The sequence below is a fragment of the Myotis nattereri genome (genome assembly GCF_964212035.1).
Source record: "Myotis nattereri genome assembly, chromosome: 1".
NCBI lineage: Eukaryota > Metazoa > Chordata > Mammalia > Chiroptera > Vespertilionidae > Myotis > Myotis nattereri.
In genome coordinates, this window is record NC_138075.1 from 148277418 (window position 1) to 148301794 (window position 24377).

Consider the following 24377-nt stretch of genomic DNA (forward strand, 5'->3'; position numbering starts at 1 on the left):
CACTGTACTCATTGAGGGCTACCTGGCTCTGCTTTACTAACTCCCCTGTTCATTAAATACTCACTTGAGTCCCCAAGTGGTCCTTGAATCTATGCATCGCTCTGAACATCCGATTCCAGGACATGAATTTTGGCAAAAGACAGGACCTGAATGTTTACATTACATGAGGAAAAGAATGAAAACACTTGGCTTCTTTGGCAAGCTACCTGATAAAACAGCTGAAATTCAAGAAGCCCTTTGGTGAAGAGAGAGACCGTGAGCACAGCAGGAAGAAGGCAGAGACCCGGTGACAAAGGTTGAGTTTTTCTATGGCCAGCACACCCCTTTCCCAAATGTTCTCCAGAAAGCTGCTGACAGAGCTTTGGCAAAGGACCATCCTCCTGCTGCCTGATAAGCTAAGTCCTGTTTTATATTTAACTCCCTCCAGCGCCCGAGGGGTGGGGTGGGGGTGCGCTGTTTATAAGGCAGCGGGGACAATTTATCGTCAGTCCTCTCCCTCCCGCTCAGCTCCTCTCCCACCCCGTCCCTCCTCCGCATTCATCCTTGAGTGGCTGGCGGAAACGTGCAGGGAGAGAAGCCAGAGAGAGGTGTGGGGAAAGTGAAAACAGGCTGCCCAAACCAGGGCATTCCCCCCATTTTTTTTTTTTTTTAAAAAAGGAAGTCTGCTGACGTCCGCCAGTTAGTATTAACATCCTTTCGGGAGCAGCCTTTGTCTTGGGAAACAACGATGAACTTTGCGGAGGGAGACGACTCCAAGAGATACTGCATTAGAGGGAAACATGTGGCCATCATCTGCGCGGTGGTGGTGGGCGTCGGCTTGATCGTCGGACTCGCTGTTGGCTTGACTAGGTCGTGTGACCCCGCGGAAAGCGCCCCCACCCAGGGGCCTCCCACCTCGGGCCCTCCCCAGGACCAGGGGGTCTGCCCCGCCAGCGAGGATGAGAGCGGGGGCTGGAAGAACTTCAGGCTCCCGGACTCCATCAGCCCGGTGCACTACGACCTGGAGGTGAAGCCGGTGCTGGAGCAGGACACGTACACGGGCACCGTGACCATCGCCATCAACGTGAGCGCGCCCACCCGGCACCTGTGGCTGCACCTCCGCGAGACCAAGATCAGCCGGCTGCCCGTGCTGCGCGGGCCCTCGGGGGCGGCCGTGCGGGTGCAGCGCTGCTTCGAGTACCGACCGCAGGAGTACGTGGTGGTGGAGGCCGACACGGAGCTGGCCCCGACCCGCGACGGCTTCTACCGCCTGACGCTGGAGTTCGCCGGCCAGCTGAACGGCTCGCTCGTGGGCTTCTACAGGACGACCTACGTGGAGAACGGGCAGATCAAGTAAATATTAATTTTTGCTCTCGGTCCCCTCATTTCACATGCTTGCTTTCCGTTTCTTTTTTCTTTCTTTTTCGCTTTCCACCTTTTCATTCGTTCGTTGGTCCGCTGTGTATCCTTGGCGTCCGCGCTGCCTGTTTTTCTGGGAGGCGCAAAGTCTTGCCCTGGGGTCTGTTCAGAATCATAACATTTGAAAGTTTTGAGTGAACTCCACAGAGTGTAAAAAAAAAGAAAAATCAGTGTAAGGCTTTTGTTCCTTTGGGAAAGCTGTTATATGCTAACCCGTGTCCTTTCTATTATTTTATTTCTGTTAAACCTCACTGGAGGATATTTTTTTCCATTGATTTTGGAGGAATTGGAAGGGAGGGGGGAGAGAAGAGAGAGAAACATCGATGTGAGAGCCGCCACAGTCACAAGTGGCCTCCTGCACGGGCCCCAGTCGGGGCGGGGAACCCGAAACCCAGGTACCTGCTCTTGACCTGAATCGAACCCGCGACCCTTGCTCTCCGGCCGACGCTCTATCACTGAGCCACGCCGGCCAGGGCCCGGTCCTTAATATTTAGTAGAAACTAACTCAGATTTTTGAAATACATGTATTTGGCAAATTTCACTGGCGATATTCGTGGGTCCCATGGCGATGATTTTTAAACGGAACCTTTAAAATGCTATTACACTCAATTTAAGTGAAAGTCAGTACATGTCAATTATAATTTTGACTATTTTACTAGAGAAAAGACATGGAAAGAGTATGTAAAATTCATGGAGTTGTCTTTTGTGACTCCATCTAGGAATGAAGGCAGGACTGTGTCCTTTATCTCATTTAGCCAGAATCATTTACAGATAAGCTTTCAATAAATACTGAGTCCACACATCAGTGGCAGCACATAGATACATCTTTGGACTTATTGCCCATGATGAAATATGCATGGGAATGCCTTATAAGCTTTTCGCAACATTAAAGATATATAATTAAGGACATAAAAACATTTTCTTCCCCACAGTCTTCCAAGTGTGTGGGTGTGTGTGTGTGTACACAACTTCATTCCCTGAGTCCAACAAAGATGTTACTTGCCTTGACAATCAATCAGAGGCTGCCACTAGAGTTGTATTAAAGGTATAAACTCAATGATCTTAAAAAACCTTCACACTGTGGGTGTGGCCCTTGTATCAAGGAGGAAGGCTACACCTGAAGTGTCACTGAACTTGAAATTGCTTTGACCTTTGTCTACTTAGATTCTGAACAGGTAAATGAGTAAGAAACCATAGTATCACAGTTCAGAAATGTGAACCTGGGGCCAGATCACTGTACATCCCTTTCCCATGTTGTTCTAAGTATCTTATAGGGCAAAGCGAATATTTTGCCCAAAATTCTTTCTGTTTGTCAGAGAGACCCAAGTACTAAAATAAAATATTTAAATATCCCTATCTTACTGTGTAGTACACTGATACATTGGGTAGAGATGCCAGTGTGAAGGCATCATGCTCCTATAGATGGTGTATCTTAACAGTAACCAAACAAACTTCTTTATTGTTTACATTTTTCTGTTTATAAAAACTACATATGTTGAATGCATAGAAAATTATTAAAAAGGAAAATCAAAAGAACCAATAAATACTTCCACCATTCATTGGTAACCCCATTAACATGTTAATGTAATTCTAATATTTTTCTAGGCGATCAAAATGGCAATCCATCTATATACCTTTTTAACTTATTATAAGCACTTCTTATTCATTCTTAAATATTTTTAAGAGTCAGATTTTTAAAATGGTACAATACTCCCCTGCACGAATGCACCATTTTTTAAAACCAATTCCCTGATGCACATTTGAGTTGTTTCCAGAATTTTATTACTATAAAAAAGTCATAAAAGAACATAGTGTAAATACACATTGCCACAGAAAACTTGGAAGACAGGGAACATTTTATAGGAAAATATAAAAATCCATTTATAAGTCCATCGCTCAAGTATAGTCATTGCTAATATTTAGGCAAATATTCTTTTAGCATTTTTTTCTGGACACATAAACATGGCATTATTATGCTGTGCACAGCATTATGCAATAGCCTTTAGGATATATCAACACTTTAACAGTCATTGGCTATTCTTCCATATGATTTAATGGATACATGGTAGTTCATTGTATGAATATAATTTATTCAGTTGTTCCATTAAGCCTGAGCATTTAAGTTGCTCCTATGTTTTACCTAGAAACACCTGTAAAAATGTAATGAACATCTCTATAATAATGTATAACATTTTCTAAGATTTCTTTAGGAAAATGGTCCAAACTACATATGTATAGATACATATATATATACTAGTACACACAAATATATGACACACTTATATATGACGCGTGCATGCACATATGTATTTATGTGTGTCTCCAAACCAACTTTCAAAAAGTGTGTCCCAAATTACATTTCCGCCAACAATGCATGAAAGTACCTACTTTTCTGAGCCACACTAACAGTAACATAATTTTTTAAAGTGTTTGCACTTTGGTGGAGGAAAAGGCATACTATTCCGCCTTCAAGAGATACTAAAGATTCTTTAGTATAAATTGAGTCAAAGCTTTAAAATTACTATTTCTCAGACTTTAAAACTGCTTCCTAGGTTGTGAAAATAATAGAAATTTCATCCAATTAAAGCCATCAAAATATTTCATAAAAATTCTATACATTATAGGAAGTCCAAAAAAATATGAAACAAAGTTCCATTAATAAATTTCTGTTACATATTTCATAAATTAAAAAGACACACACTGTGGATAGAGAGTTGCCCTGCAGACTGAGAGGTCCCGGGTTCAGTTCTGATCAGGGGCACATGCCTGGGTTGCGGGCTCCATCCCCAGTAGGGTGCGTGCGGGAGGCAGCTGATCAATGATTCTCATCATTGGTATTTCTCTCCCTTCCTCTCTGAAATCAATATAAATGTATTTAAGAAAACCATACACTGTATACTAAAATATATATTACTCTGATTTTTTGGATTATTTTACCGCACCAGTTAATTTTACCATAAAATATATGTGTGAGAGCTGACATTCCGAAACTCAGTTGTATTAATTGTTGGGCAGCAAACACCATGCTGTCGCAAGATTGGTGAGGAAGGCCTGTGCGGCTAGGTTCTCAGGGAAGATTGGTCTTCCTGAGTTTGTTTTCATTGGTAGCTTTTGAGGCTCTCATATTACACAGGATGCTGCCAGTTGTGCACTGCATACACGCTTTGGAATAGCCCTGGCACATACTCAATAACTTCATTTAGGCTCAATGGAATACTTTTGGTTTGGCTTGTTAGGAAATATCTCAGACATATGAGAAAAAATGCATTTCTTTTAAGCCTTTGGACAATGCAGGCCTCTGGGGGTTCCCATCACTGTCCATATAAGGACGGCAAGAGTGAATTCATTGGAGCAACACCATGCTTTCACATTATAGACTGAGCTTTGTAATATTCGAAGCTCACCTAAAGCACCACTATAGTAATAATACACTTTATGCAATCAAAATCATATTCTCTGAATTTTTTTGCCTTAATGTAAAATTTAACTCCAGGATTGAGTATCAGCAGTTTGGGATATTATTGTTGCAGCCATAATGCAAACTAAACATGAATGAACTCAGTAGCTTCTTTCCCTCAAAATGCTAAGGTAAAGGAGAGTTGTAGAAGAAGGGCCAGCCAGCTTAGAGTTCTCTATGTCCAGATGGCAGACTTTTAGTGAGGCTTAGGAGGAGAATGTGTGGAAAATTTAAAAGTCACTTTTCCTACTACTCTCTTAAGGTCTGAGATAAAAACACCTAAAAAGGATTGAAACTTTTGAAATGTTTCCTTGCCCACACCACCCGAACCCCCACACTCTTTTCAGTTGTTCTTTTCCCAGAGTCCCCTCTACTCTAATCTTCAAGTATATAACAATATATTTTTTTTCTCTCCCAAGTTGAGCATTTCTTTCTCGGCATTTAAACTAATTTTACACAGCATTTCCCAAAGTGTGTAGCACAGAGCTTTAGCTGCATGGGATAGCAATAGATTTTGCCAGGACAAAAGTAGGGGAGGGATACTGTGGCCAAATTAGTTTGGGCAATAATATTAAATACAATAGGATTTCCTGTGTGTTTTTTAATGGTGAGACTTTTCAGAGGCTTTCTTACGACAGTGTCCATAAGAATTTTCAGAGACTGCCATAGTGTGGCTTTCCTACCTTATGTGACTGGACTCTTCCGTGGGTGTCTGGCACACACTGAACTCTCCAATATTATGGGATGAATATATGGGAACAGTTCACACCGGCTTCTCCACTCCTAATGTCCTCTGGCGACAAGTGGGGCCAGGCCACATGGCTACGGCCCTTTCCCATGAAGGAGTCCAGCTTCCACCAATGACATCTCTACCTTCCAAATCAGGGCGGAAACTTTCCTTGTTTGTTTTCTGCCCATCTTGTTGAAGGGAAGTGGAATTGGTATATATTTTCTTTGTAAATTTAGGAACACGGTCTTTATGCTTTAAGGACTGAGATGATTGGAATTGATAGAAATTATAAGGATTTAAAAGGAGGACAGATGGTTTCCAGTTTGAGTTTTCTGGATCGTCCTCAGAACATTGGTAGGATTGACACTGACTTTAACAGTATGGTGGGATTTTAATAGGCAAACTGAGAAGGTAAAAAGCAAGTAAAAAGGAAAGGCACCAAGTTAGAAGAGTAGAGTGGGGAGAAAATTAGTTTGTGGGAGAGGTTTATAGGAAGAGGTTAGCTAGAGATAACTCTGGAAAACCCACGAGAAAGGGAAGGAAGGATAGCGGATGAAAGGCATTATGCAGGAAAAATTAACTGGTCACCATTTGGAAGTGGATGGTGAAGGAAAGAGCCAAATCCATACATGGGTATATGGGAGACAGTGCAATGACCCAGGAAAGAGATGAAGATCAGGTAGGTCAGTGGCTTCAAGATAGACAGAAGATGACACAATGGAGAAGGCAGTTTGGAGGAAAGGAATTAGGATTTGCAAACTGACTATGCAGAGGGTTAAGGTAAACTTATGGGCCTAGGATGTCCCATATACCTGATCTGAGTAATAGCCACACATTATTTAGAAGAGAAGAACCAGACTGAGAAGGGAAGGTCTTAAGTTCAGTGTCAGTTGTGTTGAATGCCTATCAGACATCTAGGAAGATGTCTAGGAGGCATTTGGATAAATAAATCTGTAGCACAAGGTGAAGGCTTATGATAAAGATTTAGGAGTTAAGTGGAAATATGGTAAAAAAGGAAATCAGTGGGATGGTCTTAGGTCAGTGTGTTTGGTACATTCCCACATGCGTGGATGTGTATGTCAGTTTATTATATTCTTAGATCGCTATGTCGAGCTATCAGTATATCCATTATCAATGAAGAATTGATTTTTTTGGTCTTGTTTACTTGTTGCAGGAAGCTTAGTAATTTATTTTAGGAGCAATGAAACATTTACTTGGCCTTGCATGTCTGCTACATAGGGAAAGATAATTGGAAGATAAAGGTAAATAATTAACGGTTTCATTCAAACCACCAAAAGCATGTTGGAATCTGAATAAGTGGGATGGGCTGTTTTGCACTGATCAACTTCCATTCTTACGTGTGGAACACTCACTTTAGTCTGCACCGACACGTAGCAACCTTGGCTGCCCCACTTGTGTCAGAGCCTTTTGTGTTTTGTTGTTGTTGTTGTTTTTTGTTGTTTTTTAGCGTCTCCAGAGTATTTTATTTTATTTTTTATTTTATTCTTTTTGGAACTATAGTTTATTTTCTTTTTAATTAAATATTTATTGTTCAGATTATTACATTTGTTCCTCTTTTTTCCCCCATAACTCCCCTCCATCCAGTTCCCACCCCACCCTCCGCCCTTACTCCCCACCCCCTGACCTCATCCATAGGTGTGCGATTTTTGTCCAGTCTCTTCCCTCACACCCACACCCCTTTCCCCCCCCAAGAATAGTCAGTCCATTTCCTTTCTATGTCCCTGATTCTATTATAATCACCAGTTCATTCTGTTCATCAGATTATGTATTCCCTTGATTTTTAGATTCACTTGTTGATAGATGTGTATTTGTTGTTTATAATTTGTATCTTTACCTTTTTCTTCTTCTTCTTCTTCTTAAAGGATACCTTTCAGCATTTCATATAATATTGGTTTGGTGGTGATGAACTCCTTTAGCTTTTCCTTATCTGTGAAGCTCTTTATCTGACCTTCAATTCTGAATAATAGCTTTGCTGGATAAAGTAATCTTAGTTGTAGGTTCTTGGTATTCATCACTTTGAATATTTCTTGCCACTCCCTTCTGGCTTGCAAAGTTTCTGTTGAGAAATCAGCTGACAGTCGTATGGGTACGCCTTTGTATGTAACTGAGTTTCTTTCTCTTGCTGCTTTTAAGATTCTCTCTTTGCCTTTTGCTCTTGGCATTTTAATTATGATGTGTCTTGGTGTGGTCCTCTTTGGATTCCTTTTGTTTGGGGTTCTCTGCACTTCCTGGACTTGTAAGTCTATTTCTTTCACCAGGTGGGGGAAGTTTTCTGTCATTATTTCTTCAAAGAGGTTTTCAATATCTTGCTCTCTCTCTTCTTCTGGCACCCCTATAATTCTGATGTTGGTACGCTTGAAGCTGTCCCAGAGGCTCCTTACACTATCTTCGTATTTTCGGATTCTTTTTTCATTTTGCTTTTCCGGTTGGGTGTTTTTTGCTTCTTCTCATTTCAAATCTTTGACTTGATTCTTGTGCTCCTCTGGTCTGCTGTTGGGAGTCTGTATAATATTCTTTATTTCAGTCAGTGTATGCTTAATTTCTAGTTGGTTCTTTATCACAACATCGAGGGTCTCACTAGTCTTTTCGAGGGCCTTACTAAATTTATAGGCGGCTTCTAGACAGTTCTTGAAACACCTCAAAAGTGTGGTTTTGAACTCTCTATCCAGCATTTTGCTTTCCTCCATTTCTGTCATTTGTGGCCTGTTTCTTTGTCTCCGCATTCTTTATGCTTTCTTGGTGCACCCCCTTGTGGTCTTTGTGCACAGTCTTGTTGTAGTAGGTAATACTGGGGGGGATTTGACCTCCAGGCCAATGGGTTGTGAGAATCAGCTGTGTCTGCAGTGGGAGAACTTCTGTCCTGATCTCTAGGGAGGTGTTAATCTAGCCTCTGCCTGAGGCTATCCAGCAAATGCCTGTGTTCAAGGCTTGGACGGGGCGGGTCCCAGGGGACCAACAGGGCGGGCGGAGTGAGCAGTTATGGCTGCTCTCAGTTCTGCCTTCAGAGGCTCTGCTTCTTAGTGTCCCAGCATTTGCTGCAAGTACCTCGGAGAGAAAGCTGCCCTTGAGTTCTGACCGATGCCCGATAGTCCCGCTTCTCCCGTTTGAGTCTGGGTCCCCAGAGACTCGCCCAGAACTGGAACTCAGAGCCTGAGACTCCCTCCCGATTGAAAAAGACAACCGTGCCCTCAGCCACCAGCCCGCTCCACATGCACCTCCACACCTTGGTATTTTACTTCCGCACCACACCGCATCTCCTCTGAGTCTCGGTATGCTTTTCTCTTTCCTTCTAGTTATAGAATTTCCACTCCGCCAGCCTTCCTGTGGCTCTGGGTGATGTCCGTTCCGTCTTTTAGTTGTATTTTTGAAGTGGTTGTGCAGGCAGCAATCTCTGGTGTTTACCTATGCCGCCATCTTGGTTTCTCCAGAAGCCTTTTGTTTAAGGTTTTTACCTACACCAGTGATGGCGAACCTATGACACGCGTGTCAGAGGTGACACGCGAACTCATTTTTTTGGTTGATTTTTCTTTGTTAAATGGCATTTAAATATATAAAATAAATATCAAAAATATAAGTCTTTGTTTTACCATGGTTGCAAATATCAAAAAATTTCTATATGTGACATGGCACCAGAGTTAAGTTAGGGTTTTTCAAAATGCTGACACGCCGAGCTCAAAAGGTTCGCCATCGCTGCCCTAGACCTTGCTATTTATTTTGCTGGATTAAGTCATCAAATTGCTGAATATAGCCTGAGAGTCTTCCTTGGAAATAGTCTGCCAGATGACTTATGGGATAGTACTGTGTTGTTGTTTTTTCAATTTTTAAAAGTTGATTCAGAGTGAATTGCATCATCACTTCCTCTCTCTTCAGCTTTCTCTAAAGTCACGTTGATGTGACTTACTCAGAGAAGTCAGAGGGGTGTTCTTCCCTTTTATAAGTTAATAAGTTACATAGAATTATATTTTTAATATGCTGGGCCTCGAAAGGGGCTTATTAACAGAGCATAGCAAGGCCCCATTGGAAAGTGGTTTACCTCAGCGCCTTTGCCTGGCATGGTAATTATTCAGAACAGACCCAGCAGTCACTTTTGAACATACTGTGTTATTAGCCTGGCTTTCCGCATTAATTTGCAACACAATTCAGCTGATTGTAAAAAGGAAAGTTTAATCACTGAATAAAACCTCCCCAAAGAAGTTGTAGTCTAAAATTGTTTTGTACTGCTCTCTCATATGCCTCCTTTTCAAATTTGCATATATACACAAAACTTTAGTAACTTTGGATGGAATTTAACATATATATAATTGATTTCAGAGAGGAAGGGAGAGGGAGAGAGATAGAAACATCAATGTTGAGAGAGAATCATTGATTGGCTGCCTCCTGCACAGCCCACAACACAGGCATGTGCCCTGACCAGGAATCGAACTGTGACTTACTGGTTCATAGGTTAACACCAAGCCATGCCAGCCAGGTGAATTTAGCATATTTAAATTGGAGCTTTTGAGTCATACAGGAGTTCATGAGAAAAATGTTATTTTAAAAAGTTGTTATATCTCCTATAGTATTTACACACAAATTAAAAAAAAATTGTTCCAGTACAGATATTTGTGTCTGAATGAATTTTGAAGTCTGTTGGTGTGGAAGGTGCTACATCATAAAGCAGAATCAGGCTCACCTAAGCCTGGACCTACGATGGCAGCCTGGTTGGGACTCTGCTTCCTGATTTTGGGTTGGTTACAAGCCTTTACTTGGGAGCACTCTGTGCAAAGCTGTTTTGGGGGCCTAGGCATCTGGTGTGGCGCAGGATGGAAGGATCTTAACCAATCGAGTGGAGCCTACACGGTCTGAATACTGGATTCACAGTGTTGTCAATCTTAGAATGTCCTTTTTTTGTAAGATATGTGAATGAAGTGTTGATGTCTCCACCAAGTGGTGGCAAATACATTTGGGACTTTTTCTTTTGGTTGATTAAAGTTGCATATGCTATGTGAAAAAGGAAAGAAAGAAAAGAAAGTAAGAAAAGAGAGAAGGAAGGAAAGAAAGAAAGAGAGAGAGAGAGAGAAAAGAAGCATAGCTAGCTTTCCAGAATTTTAGAAAATAGAATGAGGTGTATCCTATCCCATTATGCAAATTTTAAGAGAGTTTCAAATATCACTACACATGACCTAGCCCTCTGTCTCCTCCCAGCCCTAGACAGAGGCCTGATGTGCTTTGGTAACCAGCTTGCATAGATGAGGGCACTGAGAATGGTAGGTTTTGTAATTTGTGCAAGTACACATTAGGGGCTAAAGACTGATTAGAATCTAGGAAGTTTTACTCTTAGAAGAGAATTTCCCCCAAACAATCATATTGGTTCTACAATTTAGAAATAACAGGGCACATTTTGTAACTCTTCTTGGTAATTCGTGTCACTTGGCCTACACCAATGTACGTCCAGATTACTGTAGCTGCCTGGGTTTGCCGTGATTAACATTCACTGACAGGACCAGCAAACACACCACACAGAGACATTTCCAACACTGTTCAGTTCATTTTTAAAGTACAGGATCTCTGAGTTTTCAAGCACAACCTCTTTTAAAGATAGATGGGGAAAGGATTGAAAATTCTTCGCTTTCTTGGGCCCCGAGGCATAGAGCTGAGACTGGTAAAGTGGTTGAAAACCTACCCCGTGGCTATTACTTAGGAACATGTAATTCAACACCATCCTCACCCTCACCTTCCACACACAGAGGCGTGTACACACACACACACACACACACACACAAACTTACATTCCCAAAATTAGTTAGCTGGTTTATTTCTGAGGTGAGACTAAGCTGCAACATCCTTGCAGAGTGACTTTTGTTTTTCCTCTGCCTCTGGAAGAAATCAGAAGCCAGAAGAATTCAGAAGAAAGGGGCAGCTGACAAACATGGGATTGGAGCTTGGTGCAGCTGACTAGAAAACCTTAGCACCCCAGCAAGGGGTACAGGTTTCTTTAATCCTGGTGTATTTGCAATTCGCTGCAATCTGCACGGTGTTAGAAATTTCAGTGCACTAGTTAAATTATGACCACGGAAACTCATCAGTAATTACTTATTGAAGAATAAGTTCTTGGCTGAGACTTTTTTGAGTAACTTTTTATTTTGAAATAATTTCAAACTTACAGAAAAGTTACATAAATAGTACAATGAACTCCTAGAAACACTTTACCCAGACTCACCAATGGTTTACATTTTGTCCTATTTCCTCTCTCTCCCTTTCCCCCTTCAATATCTTTCTCTCTCTCTCTCTCTCTCTCTCTCTCTCTCTCTCTCTCTCTCTCTCGTATATTGAAACACTGTTTCCCTTTACCTCAGTGTTCAGTATATATTTCTTAAGTACATGTTCTCCAACAACCACAATGCAGTTGTCAAAACCAGGAAATTTAATATTGATATAATATAATTACCTAATCCACAGTCATAATTAAACTTCATCATTTAACCACAAAATATCCTTTTGAGCTATTTTTTCACAGTCCAGATTCATTATTGCTTTTAGTGTCATTCCTCTTTAGACTCTTTTAAACTGAACAGTCCCTTGGTCTTTCTTTGTCTTTCACAACCTGATATATATATACATATATATACACTAGAGGCCTGGTGCATGAAATTCATGCATGGGGAATGGAGGGAGTCCCCTCAGCCCAGCCTGCACCCTTTCCAATCCAGGACCCCTCAGGTGATGTCCAACTGCTGGTTTAGGCCCAATCCCAGGGATTGAGCCTAAACCAGCAGTCAGACATCCCTCTCACAATCCAGGACCACTGGCTCCTAACTGCTCACCTGCCTGCAGGCCTGCTCATCCCTCACTTCCCCTCTGCTGGCCTGGTCGACCCTAACTGCCCCTCCTGCTGGCCTGGGTTGCCGCACACAGCCTACTGTTCAGTTGTTTGGTTGTCCCTCACTAACCCCCCTGCTGGCCTTGTCGCCCCACACAGCCTGCTGTTTGGTCATTGGTCTGGTTGTTTTGGTCGTGACAGCCCCTGGCTTTTTATATATTAGGATATATATATATTTGTTTTGTTTATATATTAGGATATATATATATATATATTTTAAAATATATTTTATTGATTTTTTACAGAGAGGGAGGGAGAGGGAGAGAGAGTTAGAAACCTAGATGAGAGAGAAACATCGATCAGCTGCCTCCTGTACGCCCCCCACTGGGGATGTGCCCGCAACCAAGGTACATGCCCTTGACCAGAATCGAACCTGGGACCCTTCAGTCCGCAGGCCAACGCTCTATCCACTGAGCCAAACCGGTCAGGGCTGTTTTGTTTTTTGGTTAATTTTTAGAGAGGGTGAAAGGGAGGGGGAGAGATAGAGAGAAACATCTATGTGAGAGAGACACATAGATTGGTTGCCTTCCACAAGCGCCCTGACAGGGGGCTTGGCAGTGCATAGAGCCTAAAACCGAGGTACTTGCTCTTGATCAGAATTGAACCCATGACCCTTCAGTCTGCGACCCAACACTGTATCCACTGAGCCAAACCAGCTAGGGTTATTCATTCATTTTTATCAGAGTAAGGATTCATGGATTTTTATTTCATTCAATGAGTTATAATTCCATCGTTTATTCTGATGTTCCAATTCTCCCAGATTTGGCTAGTGGTAGTCCCCTCAAGCAGACTCCTGTGTCTTTGTTACTTGTTCCCATGATTCTTTGAGAACTTCCTTACTTTTTGGCACACTGAGATGCTCCAGGATTATCTTGGACTTTTCCTGACCCCACACTGGAATCAGCCATTTCTCTAAGGAGTCCTGGTTCCTTTGAGTGGAGAGTGATATTTAAAAATGATCATCTGGGAATTACCATATTTTTCTGTGTATAAGACACTATTTTTTTTCTAAAATTGTTAGACTGAAAATCGAGGGACATCTTATACACAGAAGTCAGCCGAAGAGGGAGCTGAGTGGGTGCGTAGCTGCCCATACCTTGTCAAACAGGCTTCCTCCAATCATGAGCCTTATTGTCACTGATGTTAGCTGATGCCATAATTGGAGGTGGAGGTGGAGGTGGAGAGTGTGCAGATGCAACAGGGACCCGAGCTTTCTGAGCCCATAAAGATGTCAAAAAATAGAGAGATAAATACCGGTAAGCAATTGTCTTACTCTGCAAAATTCAAACTGAATGTAATCAGCTATGCAAAAGAGTATGGAAATAGAGCTACAGAGAGAATTTGGACCTCCTCCCATTGAGTATATAATCAGACAGTGGAGAAAACAGGAAGAACAACTCTTTAAGATGCCAAAAAAGAAGAAGGCCTTAAGAGGAAAACCAGCAAAATATTTAAAATATTGATTTCTTAATTTTGGTTTGGAAAAGTGGGAGATGTCTTATACATGGGGACATCTTATACATGGAAAAATATGGTAATTGTGTTCATTGCTACATGCTTGTCATTGCATCCAGTCCTACTCAGCAGACAAAGCTAGGAAACATATGTCTCTGTGTATTTTTATATCTATCTACTTTATCTAGATAAAAATCATTGAATTTATCCCAAACCTGTATTTATATATTCTAAACTTCCCCCTTTACAAATTTAGAATTCTAAATTTGGACACCAAGGATATATTCTAAACTTCCCTCTTTACAAATTTAGAATTCTCTTCCCCAATAGTGAGAAAGCTGCTTTCCATTACTTTTTTTTATTGGCTCAAGCAAGCATATAGAGAAGGTTGTTCCTGAATTGCTAACCCACACCCTGCAACAACACAAAACTACTTACTAGAGCTCAATATTGATTTACAGTTATTTTTAGAGAAATTTGTATACATCAAATGCACAAATCAAATAGGCACAATTCAATGAATTATGATCTTTGTTATCCACACTTCTATTTTTTTCAATTGTCCCAGAAAGTTCCCTTCCTGAGTCAACAGCCTCTCCAGACAGACACTTTTCTGGTTGTATTTCTTACATAGGTTAGTTTTCTTGGCTGAGTTTTTATCAAGCCATTTTTATAGCCTGAGAAATTTTTAAAAGAAATTAAAAAATATTTTAATTTCTTATAGATGGATGTTGAGCTATGACATAGTATTTTTTTTAAATATATTTTTATTGATTTCAGAGAGGAAGGGAGAGGGAGAGAGACAGAAACATCAGTGATGAGAGAGCATCATTGACTGGCTGCCTCTTGCACTCCCCTACTGGGGATCGAGCCCGCAACTGGGGCACGTGCCTTTGACCAGAATCAAAACTGGGACCCTTCAGTCTGCAGGCCGACGCTCTATCCACTGAGCAAAACCAGCTAAGGCTAAGACATAGTATTTTTAAAGTAAATTAATGTATATAATAATCCTTGCCCAGCCAGCATGGGTCAGTGGTTGAGCTTTGACCTATGAACCAAAAGGTCATTTCGATTCCCAGTCAGGGCATATGCCCAGGCTGTGGGCTCAACACTGGGAAGTTGAGGTGTGCAGGGGGCAGCCAATCAATGATTCTCTCTCATCATTGATGTTTCTATCTCTCTCTTGGTCTCCCTTCCTCTCTGAAATTAATAAGAATGTATTTTAAAAAATACACCCTTGAACCCAAATGAAATTCAGACCCTTACTGTGGTCTCTGCTCTTGAAACTCCTTTCCCAGTCTCCCTGGTTCACTATACTTCAGCCACACTGAGCACCTTTCAGGTTCTCGACCACATTAAGTTTCCACCTTAGAGGTTGTGCACTCTCTGCTAGCACACATTTTCCTTAATCTTCGCCTGTCTGGGTTTTTCCTCATCATTTAGATTTCAACAAACCATCACCTTCTCTAAGAGATTGTCCTTGACTGCTATATTTAATGTTGCTCACCACTTTTCCCGAATCATTCTCTGTCACTCCCTGTTTAATTTTGTATAGAGCTCCCATCATGCTCCTAATTTATTTATTTACTTATTCAGTTATCTATTTGTATATCTATGTATTTATTTTATTTATTCATTGTTATTTTCTCAGCACATAGAATAATGCCTAGCAAGTGTGTGTGTCAGTGTGTGTGTGTGTGCTCGCGTGTGTGCGTATTTGTTGGATGAATAAATGATCTAATAATTTAGCTTCGTAATCTTTGTAATATTCCTTCCTTAATCCCTGAGGATCTCAAAGAACAAAATATTTCCCTTACACAAATTATTAATGAATATAAGCCAACATTTTTGTCCTTTCTTTTATATTTTTTACTTTGCTTACTCTTCCCATCAGTAATACAATAATACTATCTTACTCTGATATGACCACACATAACAATTATATATTCATTGTTTTTTATTCTTTTTTTGAGCAATTGCTCAGAAAAAGTACTTCCACTTTGAAGTGATGGAAACATTAAATGTAAAGATTTTTGCTTACATATGCATATGCTAAGTTAGAGCCATAAAAAATGCTCTTCTCAAAACTGGGCTTTAAACTTGGCCAAAGGTTGCTTCACCTGGCAGATTACTCAGAGCCTTCCTTTGCAGGGAAATGAAACTGGGTTTCGTCCCTGGAGTAACATAAATAAGAAAGAATGTGCCGTTAGGGACAGGAGCTGGGACTCTGGAACATGCTCCTCTGCTCTGTGAGGGAACACAGCTGCTCCCTCTCACAGGGGCAGTTCCGGACAAGCCCGGAGTTGGTTTTGTGATTATCTACTTCAGTGGTTCTCAACCTTCTGGCCCTTTAAATACAGTTCCTCATGTTGTGGCCCAACCATAAAATTATTTTCGTTGCTACTTCATAACTGTCATGTTGCTACTGTTATGAATCGTCATGTAAATATCTGATATGCAGGATGGTCTTAGGCAACCCCTGTGAAAGGGTCGTTCGACCGCCAAAGGGGTCGCGACCCACAGGTTGAGAACTGCTGATCAACTTGTTGTTCCACAACTCTGTGGTGAAGAGAGTGATAGCTCATAATTGGGTTTATTTTTGCGCATCCACAGTTCACATATTTTTAATTATGGCACCAAAATACCTGAGTGTGGATGGAGACTCACTTTAAGAAATGTGACGGTTATAAATAATGACACAGTTGATTGTTTTCTGTAGGGATAGAAACAGAGGGGCTGTCAGAAGAGGCAGCATGGATTGTGTGTGTGTGTGTGTTTGTTTCCCAGGAGCATAGCAGCCACTGATCATGAGCCAACAGACGCCAGGAAATCCTTCCCTTGTTTTGATGAGCCCAACAAAAAGGCAACTTATACAATATCTATCGTCCACCCCAAAGACTACCAGGCACTCTCCAATATGCCGGTGGAGGTGAGTATTTTTTTAAAAATTGTCTGTTTATGAACGCAGTTAGTTTAAAATATCAGGTAAGTTACGGATTTGCTATGAAAGAACACTGCTGAGTTCTAAAGTTAAATGTGCTCCAGTGGCTTAGTTAGAGGTGTCAGAATACATTTCCTTGGAATTCCTAGAAGTCTTTATCACAGGAGATCACAATCCAGTCAAAAAGCCACACTGGGTTTTCTAAGTTAGAGAGAATGCAGCAGGCATACACCAGCTGGGCTCTGCTTTACTGAAAGAATGACAAATTAATGGAAAAATAAAGGAATTGAAGACTGAAAAATATTCAAGGGCCTCATCACTATTCTTGGTTTGTATTTGAATATAAATTCAGCTTTTAAAATAGAAATACTGCAAAATATCATCGCTTAAATATTGGTGTGCAGAAGCCAATCCCAGAGAACAGTGTACCCATAGATTTTTCTGGTGAATTAGACATGCTCTTTAAACGTTTGAAAAATAGGCTACAACAAGTTCTGTTTGTATAATTTATATATACAAAAGCCTGAGCGACCATTATCACTGGTTGCTATGATGATGCACTGACCACCAGGGGGCAGATGCTCCCACAGCCAACTGGTGGTCAGTGCACTCCCACAGCCAACCTCCCGTGGTCCATCCCTCGGCAAGCTGGCTGGCCAACCTCCCGACCCTCATTGGCCCAATCGGGAATGGGTGAGACAGGCCCTGATCACCAGACAGGCTGAGGGTCCCCACCCATGTATGATTTCATGCACTGGGCCTCTAGTTATTAACATAAGATTCTTTCCTCTGTTCTTGCTCCTTATCCCCATAATGGGTAATGTAGTTAACCAAAATGTCATTACCTCAGCCCAGCTGGTGTGGCTTAGTGATTGAGCATCCACCCATGAACCAGAAGGTCACTGGTTCGATTCTTGGTCAGAGCACATGCCTGGGTTACAGGCTTGATCCCCAGAAGGGGACATGCAGAAGGCAGCCAATTGATGTATCTATCTCATCAATGTTTCTATCTCTCTATCCCTCTCCCATCCTCTCTCTCCAAAAAATCAATAAAAACATAGTAAAAAAGATAAAATATTATTACCTTAAAGTTGAGGTATATTATATCTTAAACGTTCGACATGTAAAAGGGCCAAGCTTGTCCTTAGATATAATTTTCACCTACTTAGTATCAAAAAGACAACCTGCCCAAATTATATCCCCCATCCTTCTGGTTTACTATTTGAGATATCACCACTGAAATTTATCCATCTTTATTATAAATATTCCTCAAAAAAGCCACAAGAACAAACTAAAACAAACAAAATCTTAAGAGGATTAAAAAGTGAACTGCCACCAGCTATCTATGCCCCAGTTTGAATTAGTTTATCAACTTTTCTTCCAGTGTCAGGCACCCGAGCAATTGAGTTTTGATTGGAGAAGAAAGAGGACAGGATAAACTTAACATATGAGACGCCAATGCAGAAGACTGGATCAGAATAAAATGTTATTAGAATGTCTTGGCATGGGAGGTGGAAGGTGGAAGTGGGAGGAAAAAGAATGCCAACTTTAGTAACCTGCTGAAGACCTCCCCATGTGACCTTTAACTTTTGCAGAATATGCTTCTGGAAATCCTGGAAAGAAGAGACTATTCTGAATCATTAGGAGATCAAAACTAATGCCAGTAGGTTTTTATTGCAGAGCATATTACTTCCCTGGAGCTCCAATGCACATGTGTACACACACTTGCCTTGTGAATTCTACTTCAGCCTCCTTTGCTTAATCCCTTTTTAAAGCTTCTCACTGGCCTGTGACTTACTGTGTGGCTGAAGGGCATGTGGGAATGTTTAAACAATGGGTAGCTGGAGTTGGGCAAGTATTCATAGATGGAGTATTAGGACTGGTGATTGGCAGTGGGGGAAGCAAAGCTGGCATGGAGAGAAAACCAGACAAATGGGATCAGTAGCTGCACCAAGCAATGGAATCCTTCTTTCTCCCCACAGTGGGGCAGTGACTTTAGTGACCATACCTTGGGTCTTTGTTGTAGACAACCAGACATGGACAAGAGAACCCAACATGCTGCTGTGCCTGGTACAGCTATTGCCCTCCTGCACATGCGCAAATCAGCAAATACCTACTTAGTTCTTCCTCTGTGCAAGGCTTTGGACACTAGCCTTATCTTCTTTAAAGAATCACAGTATCTCCTCAATATTATGGTCAGTGGGGAAAAAAGAGGGACATATGAATACTTTCAACAATAAGGATATTAAAAAATATTATGGTCAGGATTGTGTGCTTTATGTCGAAAGATAACTAACTCCTGTCCAGTTTATATCACAGTCAGAATTGTATTCCCTGAGAAGCTTTATACAGTGTATGGTTTAATCACTCTTTCACAGTAATGAAAATAAATAAATTTTCCTATAGCCTTTTCAACACTATTTTACCCCTAAAAAGAAATTTTACCCCTAAGCTTTGACAAAGGACTTCTGAGTAGAAAGTCAAGTTCGGAGCAATCATTTGTCCTTGTACATGATTGACCTTTTGATAAATAAAATATTACCTTTTGTTTTCAACAGAAAGAAGAGTCAGTGGATGACAAATGGAAACGAACAATTTTTCAGAAGTCTGTCCCCATGAGCACTTACCTGGTGTGCTTTGCTGTGCATCAATTTCACCCCATAAAGAGAACATCAAAGAGGGGAATACCTGTGAGTCACATTATAGTTTTAAAAAAAATTATCACTTGTGCACTTGTAATTCATTTTCTATTTTGGGGGGTGTTTTTTTTTTTTTTTTTTTTTTTTTTCACGTGACAGACTAGAAAAGTTACCCAGGTCTGTGAGATTGCTGGTACCCTGAACATAGAAAAATGTAAACTAAAAGGATACGGGTGAAAAATAGACAAACACAACAGACATCAAAATGGGTAGCCTCAGTTTATTGCCCAGTTTAGTAAAATGGTTGAGTATCTCTGTTTGGATGGGGCCTCAGATGGTCCAGAGAGGGAGGAGGAAGCCAGAGGTAGGCCAAAATCCTTTGAGTGACTAGCAGTGAGAGGTTGTTGGGGCCATTTCTATAAGCATAAGTGTCAGTAAGCATTTTATTAAAGTGTAAGAAAGTATAAATACTAAGCTTATTTTTAATCAAGATAACTAATTCAATACTTCTCTTTTAAAAAACCTAATACTTTTACCTAATCATTTTTCTCATTTTGGAGGCCCCCATTTTGCTTCTGTCCTAAAGACTAGGCCTATCATTCCACGTCTGTGCCTTTGTGCTACATAATAATATATATTCTCATAATTTTTGATATCATTTTATAAGGAAGAAATTATCACCTCATTTTAAAGATTAGAGAATTAAAATTTAATAATTTTAAGTAATTTGTTCAAGATCACTCAATAGGCAAGTGGTGGAGACTCAAAATCCTCAAATCTTCCTCAAGTACTGTGCCTGCTATGCCTTCTGAAATATGATATTCTGAAAATATCTTTACCTCCCTAGCCATCACTTGAAGAAAGGAATGGATTTCTCTATTTACTGTAAAACTAGCTCTCAGGGAAATTTACCTTAATGTTAGTACAGTAGGGATTGATACTGAGATATCCTAAACCTAGGTTTTCAGTATGCTGCCTATACTGTATCCAAATTATAGCAAATGGAGGAATATTCATTTTTCTTTTTTTTTAAATATATTTTATTGATTTTTTACAGAGAGGAAGGGAGAGAGATAGAGAGTTAGAAACATCGATAAGAGAGAAACATCGATCAGCTGCCTCCTGCACATCTCCTACTGGGGATATGCCCGCAACCCAGGTACATGCCCTTGACTGGAATCAAACCTGGGACCTCTCAGTCCGCAGGCCGACGCTCTATCCACTGAGCCAAACCGGTTTCGGCGGAATATTCATTTTTCAAAGGGGTTGTCTACATCCAACTTTTGTCTTTCCTTTGCCACATATGTTGCTATGATGCTCCCTTCAAAAATAGTAAAGAACACTCCCATCGGCTAAGAGATAATATTACTGTGTAGCTATACCAGCTGGGGGAGCCATTGAGGCTGTATAAGTTAGTGAGCTGAGCTCTAATGATGGGTTTCACTAAGTAAAGAATTTGGAAGGATGTAATGGAAAATCTAGTTTGGAAAAGGTCCCCAAATATCTTTGAAGTGGTTAAATAGTTCTTTTTTTTAAAAAATTAAATCTTTACTGTTCAGATTATTATAGTTGTTCCATTTTTTTCCCCACATAGCTCCCCTCCACCTGGTTCCCACCCCACACTCTGCTCTTAAACCCCCACCCCACTGTCCTCATCCATAGGTGCACCATTTTTGTCCAGACTCTTCCTGCACCCCCACACCCCTTTCTCTCCGAGAAGTCAGTCCATTCCCTTTCTATGCCCCTGATTCTATTCTATTCACCAGTTTACTCTGTTCATCAGATTATTTATTCACTTGATTTTAAGATTCACTTGTTGATAGATGTGTATTTGTTGTTCATAATTTGTATCTTTACCTTTTTCTTCTTCTTCCTCTTCTTAAAGGATAACTTTCGGCATTTCATATAATACTGGTTTCGTGGTGATGAACTCCTTAAGCTTTTTCTTATCTGTGAAGCTCTTTATCTGACCTTCGATTCTGAATGATAGCTTTGCTGGATAAAGTAGTCTTGGTTGTAGGTTCTTGGCATTCATCATTTTGAATATTTCTTGCCACTCCCTTCTGGCCTTCATAGTTTCTATTGAGAAATCAGCTGACAGTTGTATGGGTACTCCCTGTAGGTAACTGACTGTTTTTCTCTTGCTGCTTTTAAGATTCTCTCTTTGCCTTTTGCTCTTGGCATTTTAATGATGATGTGTCTTGGTGTGGTCCTCTTTGGATTCCTTTTGTGTGGGGTTCTCTGCACTTCTTGGACTTGTAAGTCTATTTCTTTCACCAGGTAGGGGAAGTCTTCTGTCATTATTTCTTCAAATAGGTTTTCAATATCTTGCTCTCTCCCTCTTTTGGCACCCCCATAATTCGGATGTTGGTACGCTTGAAGTTGTCCCAGAGGCTCCTTACACTATCTTCATATTTTTGGATTCTTTTTTCTTTTTTTCTTTTTTTCCGGTTGGGAGTTTTTTGCTTCTTCGTATTTCAAATCTTTGACTTGATTCTTGCAATCCTCTAGTCTGCTGTTGGAACTCTGTGTAATATTCTTTATTTCAGTCAGTGTATGCTTAATTTCTAGTTGGTCCTTTTTCATAACCTCGAGGGTCTCACTAGATTTCTTGAGGGTCTCACTAAATTTATCGGCAGTTTCTAGAAAATTCTTGAAAAACCTTAGAAGTGTGGTTTTGAACTCTATATCCTGTAGTTTGTTTTCCTCCATTTCTGTCATTGGTGACCTGTTTCTTTGTGTCCACATTTTTTATGGTTCCCTGTGTTGATAGAGTGGCTTTCTGTGCTAGGTGTCCTATAGGGCCCAGTGGCTCAGCCTCCCCAATTACCTGAGGTGGACACTCTTGGTGCACCCATTTGTGGGCTTTGTGCACAGTCTTGTTGTAGTTAAGCCTTCATTGTTGTAGGTATCACTGGGAGGAATTGACCTCCATGCCAACTGGCTGTGAGAATTAGCTGTGTCTACAGTGGGAGAACTTCTGTGCTGGAGACACCCTTCTGGGGCAAGACTTACTTCAGTGGGGCTTTGGTGCTCACTGAGTCTGCCCCCTGAGTGTGTCCCTTATGGATCTGAGGAGTTGTAATCTGGATGGTCTCACTCTGACCACTCGGTACATTGGCTCTTGGATCTCTAAGGAGGTGCTAATTTAGCCTCTGCTTGAGGCTACCCAGCAGGAGCTATGGGGAGATCTGAAGATTCCTCTTCCTTGTTTTGGATATGGAGGTGCCTAGATGAGGCCCAGCTGTGAAGCAATGCAAGCTGCTGTGGGGCCTTGGGCCTTCTTTTGGATGTTCTGGGTCTCTCTGACCCAGCTGCAGTTTGTTAGGTAATTTTCAGATTGCCAAGGGCCAGGCCTTTCATATGCAAAAGCCTCTGTGCACAGCTTTGGTGGGGCGGGGTCTCAGGGAATCAACAGGGCGGAGCAAACAGCTATGGCTGATCCTCAGTCCTACCCTAAGAGGCCCCGGGTCTCAGTGTCCCGGTAATCACTGCAAGCACCTCTGAGAGAAAGCTGCCCTCGAGTTCCTACCGATGCCAGACAGTCCAGTTTCTTGCCTTATGAGTCTGGGTCCTCAGAGACTCACCCAGAACTGGAGTTCAGAGCAGTCAGGAGCTTGTGTCTCCCTCCCGATTGAAAAAGACAACCGTGTCCTCAGTTGCCAGCCGTTTCCACATGCGCCTCTGTACCTCTGCACTTTACTTCCGCACCTCCTCTGAGTCTCAGTGTGCTTTTCTCTTTCCTTCTAGTTGTAGAATTTCCACTCAGCCAGCCTTCCTGCAGTTCTGGATGATGTCCGTTTTGTCTTTTAGTTGTATTTTTGAAGTGGTTGTGCTAGGCAGCAATTTCAGGTGTTTACCTATGCCGCCGTCTTGGTTTCCTTAAGTGGTAAATTGTTCTTAAATGAGTCTTCTTTCAAAGCTGAGTGCTTAACATTATATCTTAAATCAGTGAAGTTTTCCTCTTTTGGGTGGGAAATGAAGATAATACTGTCGTATTGTGTTACTTTCTAGTCATCTGTTTGATAAGAGATGAACAGAAAGCCAGACTGTCTTTGGATACTTACCAGAGACTCGAGTCGGGAAGACTTGGTGAAAGTGAGATGTGGAGCTGAGCAGAGTAGGTGCCCCTTCCTCTGCCCCATGCAGAGAAGACAGAGTTTTTCCTCTGGCAAAAACCTGTGCTCTTTTTAATTATTTACTTGGACAGAGCATAGCCGATAGTAGTAGTTGAACCAGTCATTATGTTAAAATGTCCTTGTTGCTCATGAGAAAAAATTATATTAGAGGACCTTGTCCTAAAAAATTGTTAAGAAAAATGGTAACTGAGTTGGAAAGTAGCTCAGAAGTATTTTAACTCTGCATATTTCCTTTTTAGAATGTTAGATGAATTACATTTTGATTCAATTCTGAAAAAAACACAGAATAACTTGAAGAGTAACTTACAGTAATTTAGCAACAGTGGAGTCCAGCCATTGGTGGATTTTTTACAGCTTTGTTGGCAAGAAACCTATGCCTGAGGTCTTTTTCAGGGTTAGTTGAAGTAAATAAGGGTTTTAAAGTAAATAAAATTACCAAATTCTATGCCCCAAAAAACAAAATACCCTGAACTGTATAAAATGTAGAGCTATTACATGATGTTTTAGTTATGTGAATTAACTCTTGAGCGAAAATGTGCTTCTCTTGCTCTTGCAGGAGTCATATCATGGGAAAGAATATCCCCAATAGGTATGTTATTAACTTTATAGTTCAGCTCTAAGTCTCTTATTGGGATATACTACAATCCATTTTTAAATCCAGAATAATGTGAGTTATTAATATATTTTTAAGTTTTAAAAAGTATAGGTTTAATGCACATACATTATAAAATTTTGGAA

At 40.9% G+C, this 24377-nt stretch overlaps 1 protein-coding gene across 1 annotated transcript in view; it reads left to right on the plus strand.

The window, feature by feature from the left end:
* The first annotated feature begins 486 nt into the window (after positions 1-486).
* ENPEP (glutamyl aminopeptidase) overlaps positions 487-24377 on the plus strand; it is a 97858-nt gene continuing 73967 nt past the window's right edge. Inside the window, exons 1-3 of the mRNA XM_081093676.1 lie at positions 487-1332; positions 16708-16849; positions 19420-19551. Coding sequence (XP_080949802.1) covers positions 728-1332; positions 16708-16849; positions 19420-19551 — 879 coding nt within the window. The 5' untranslated portion in view covers positions 487-727. The remainder of the gene's footprint in view (positions 1333-16707; positions 16850-19419; positions 19552-24377) is intronic.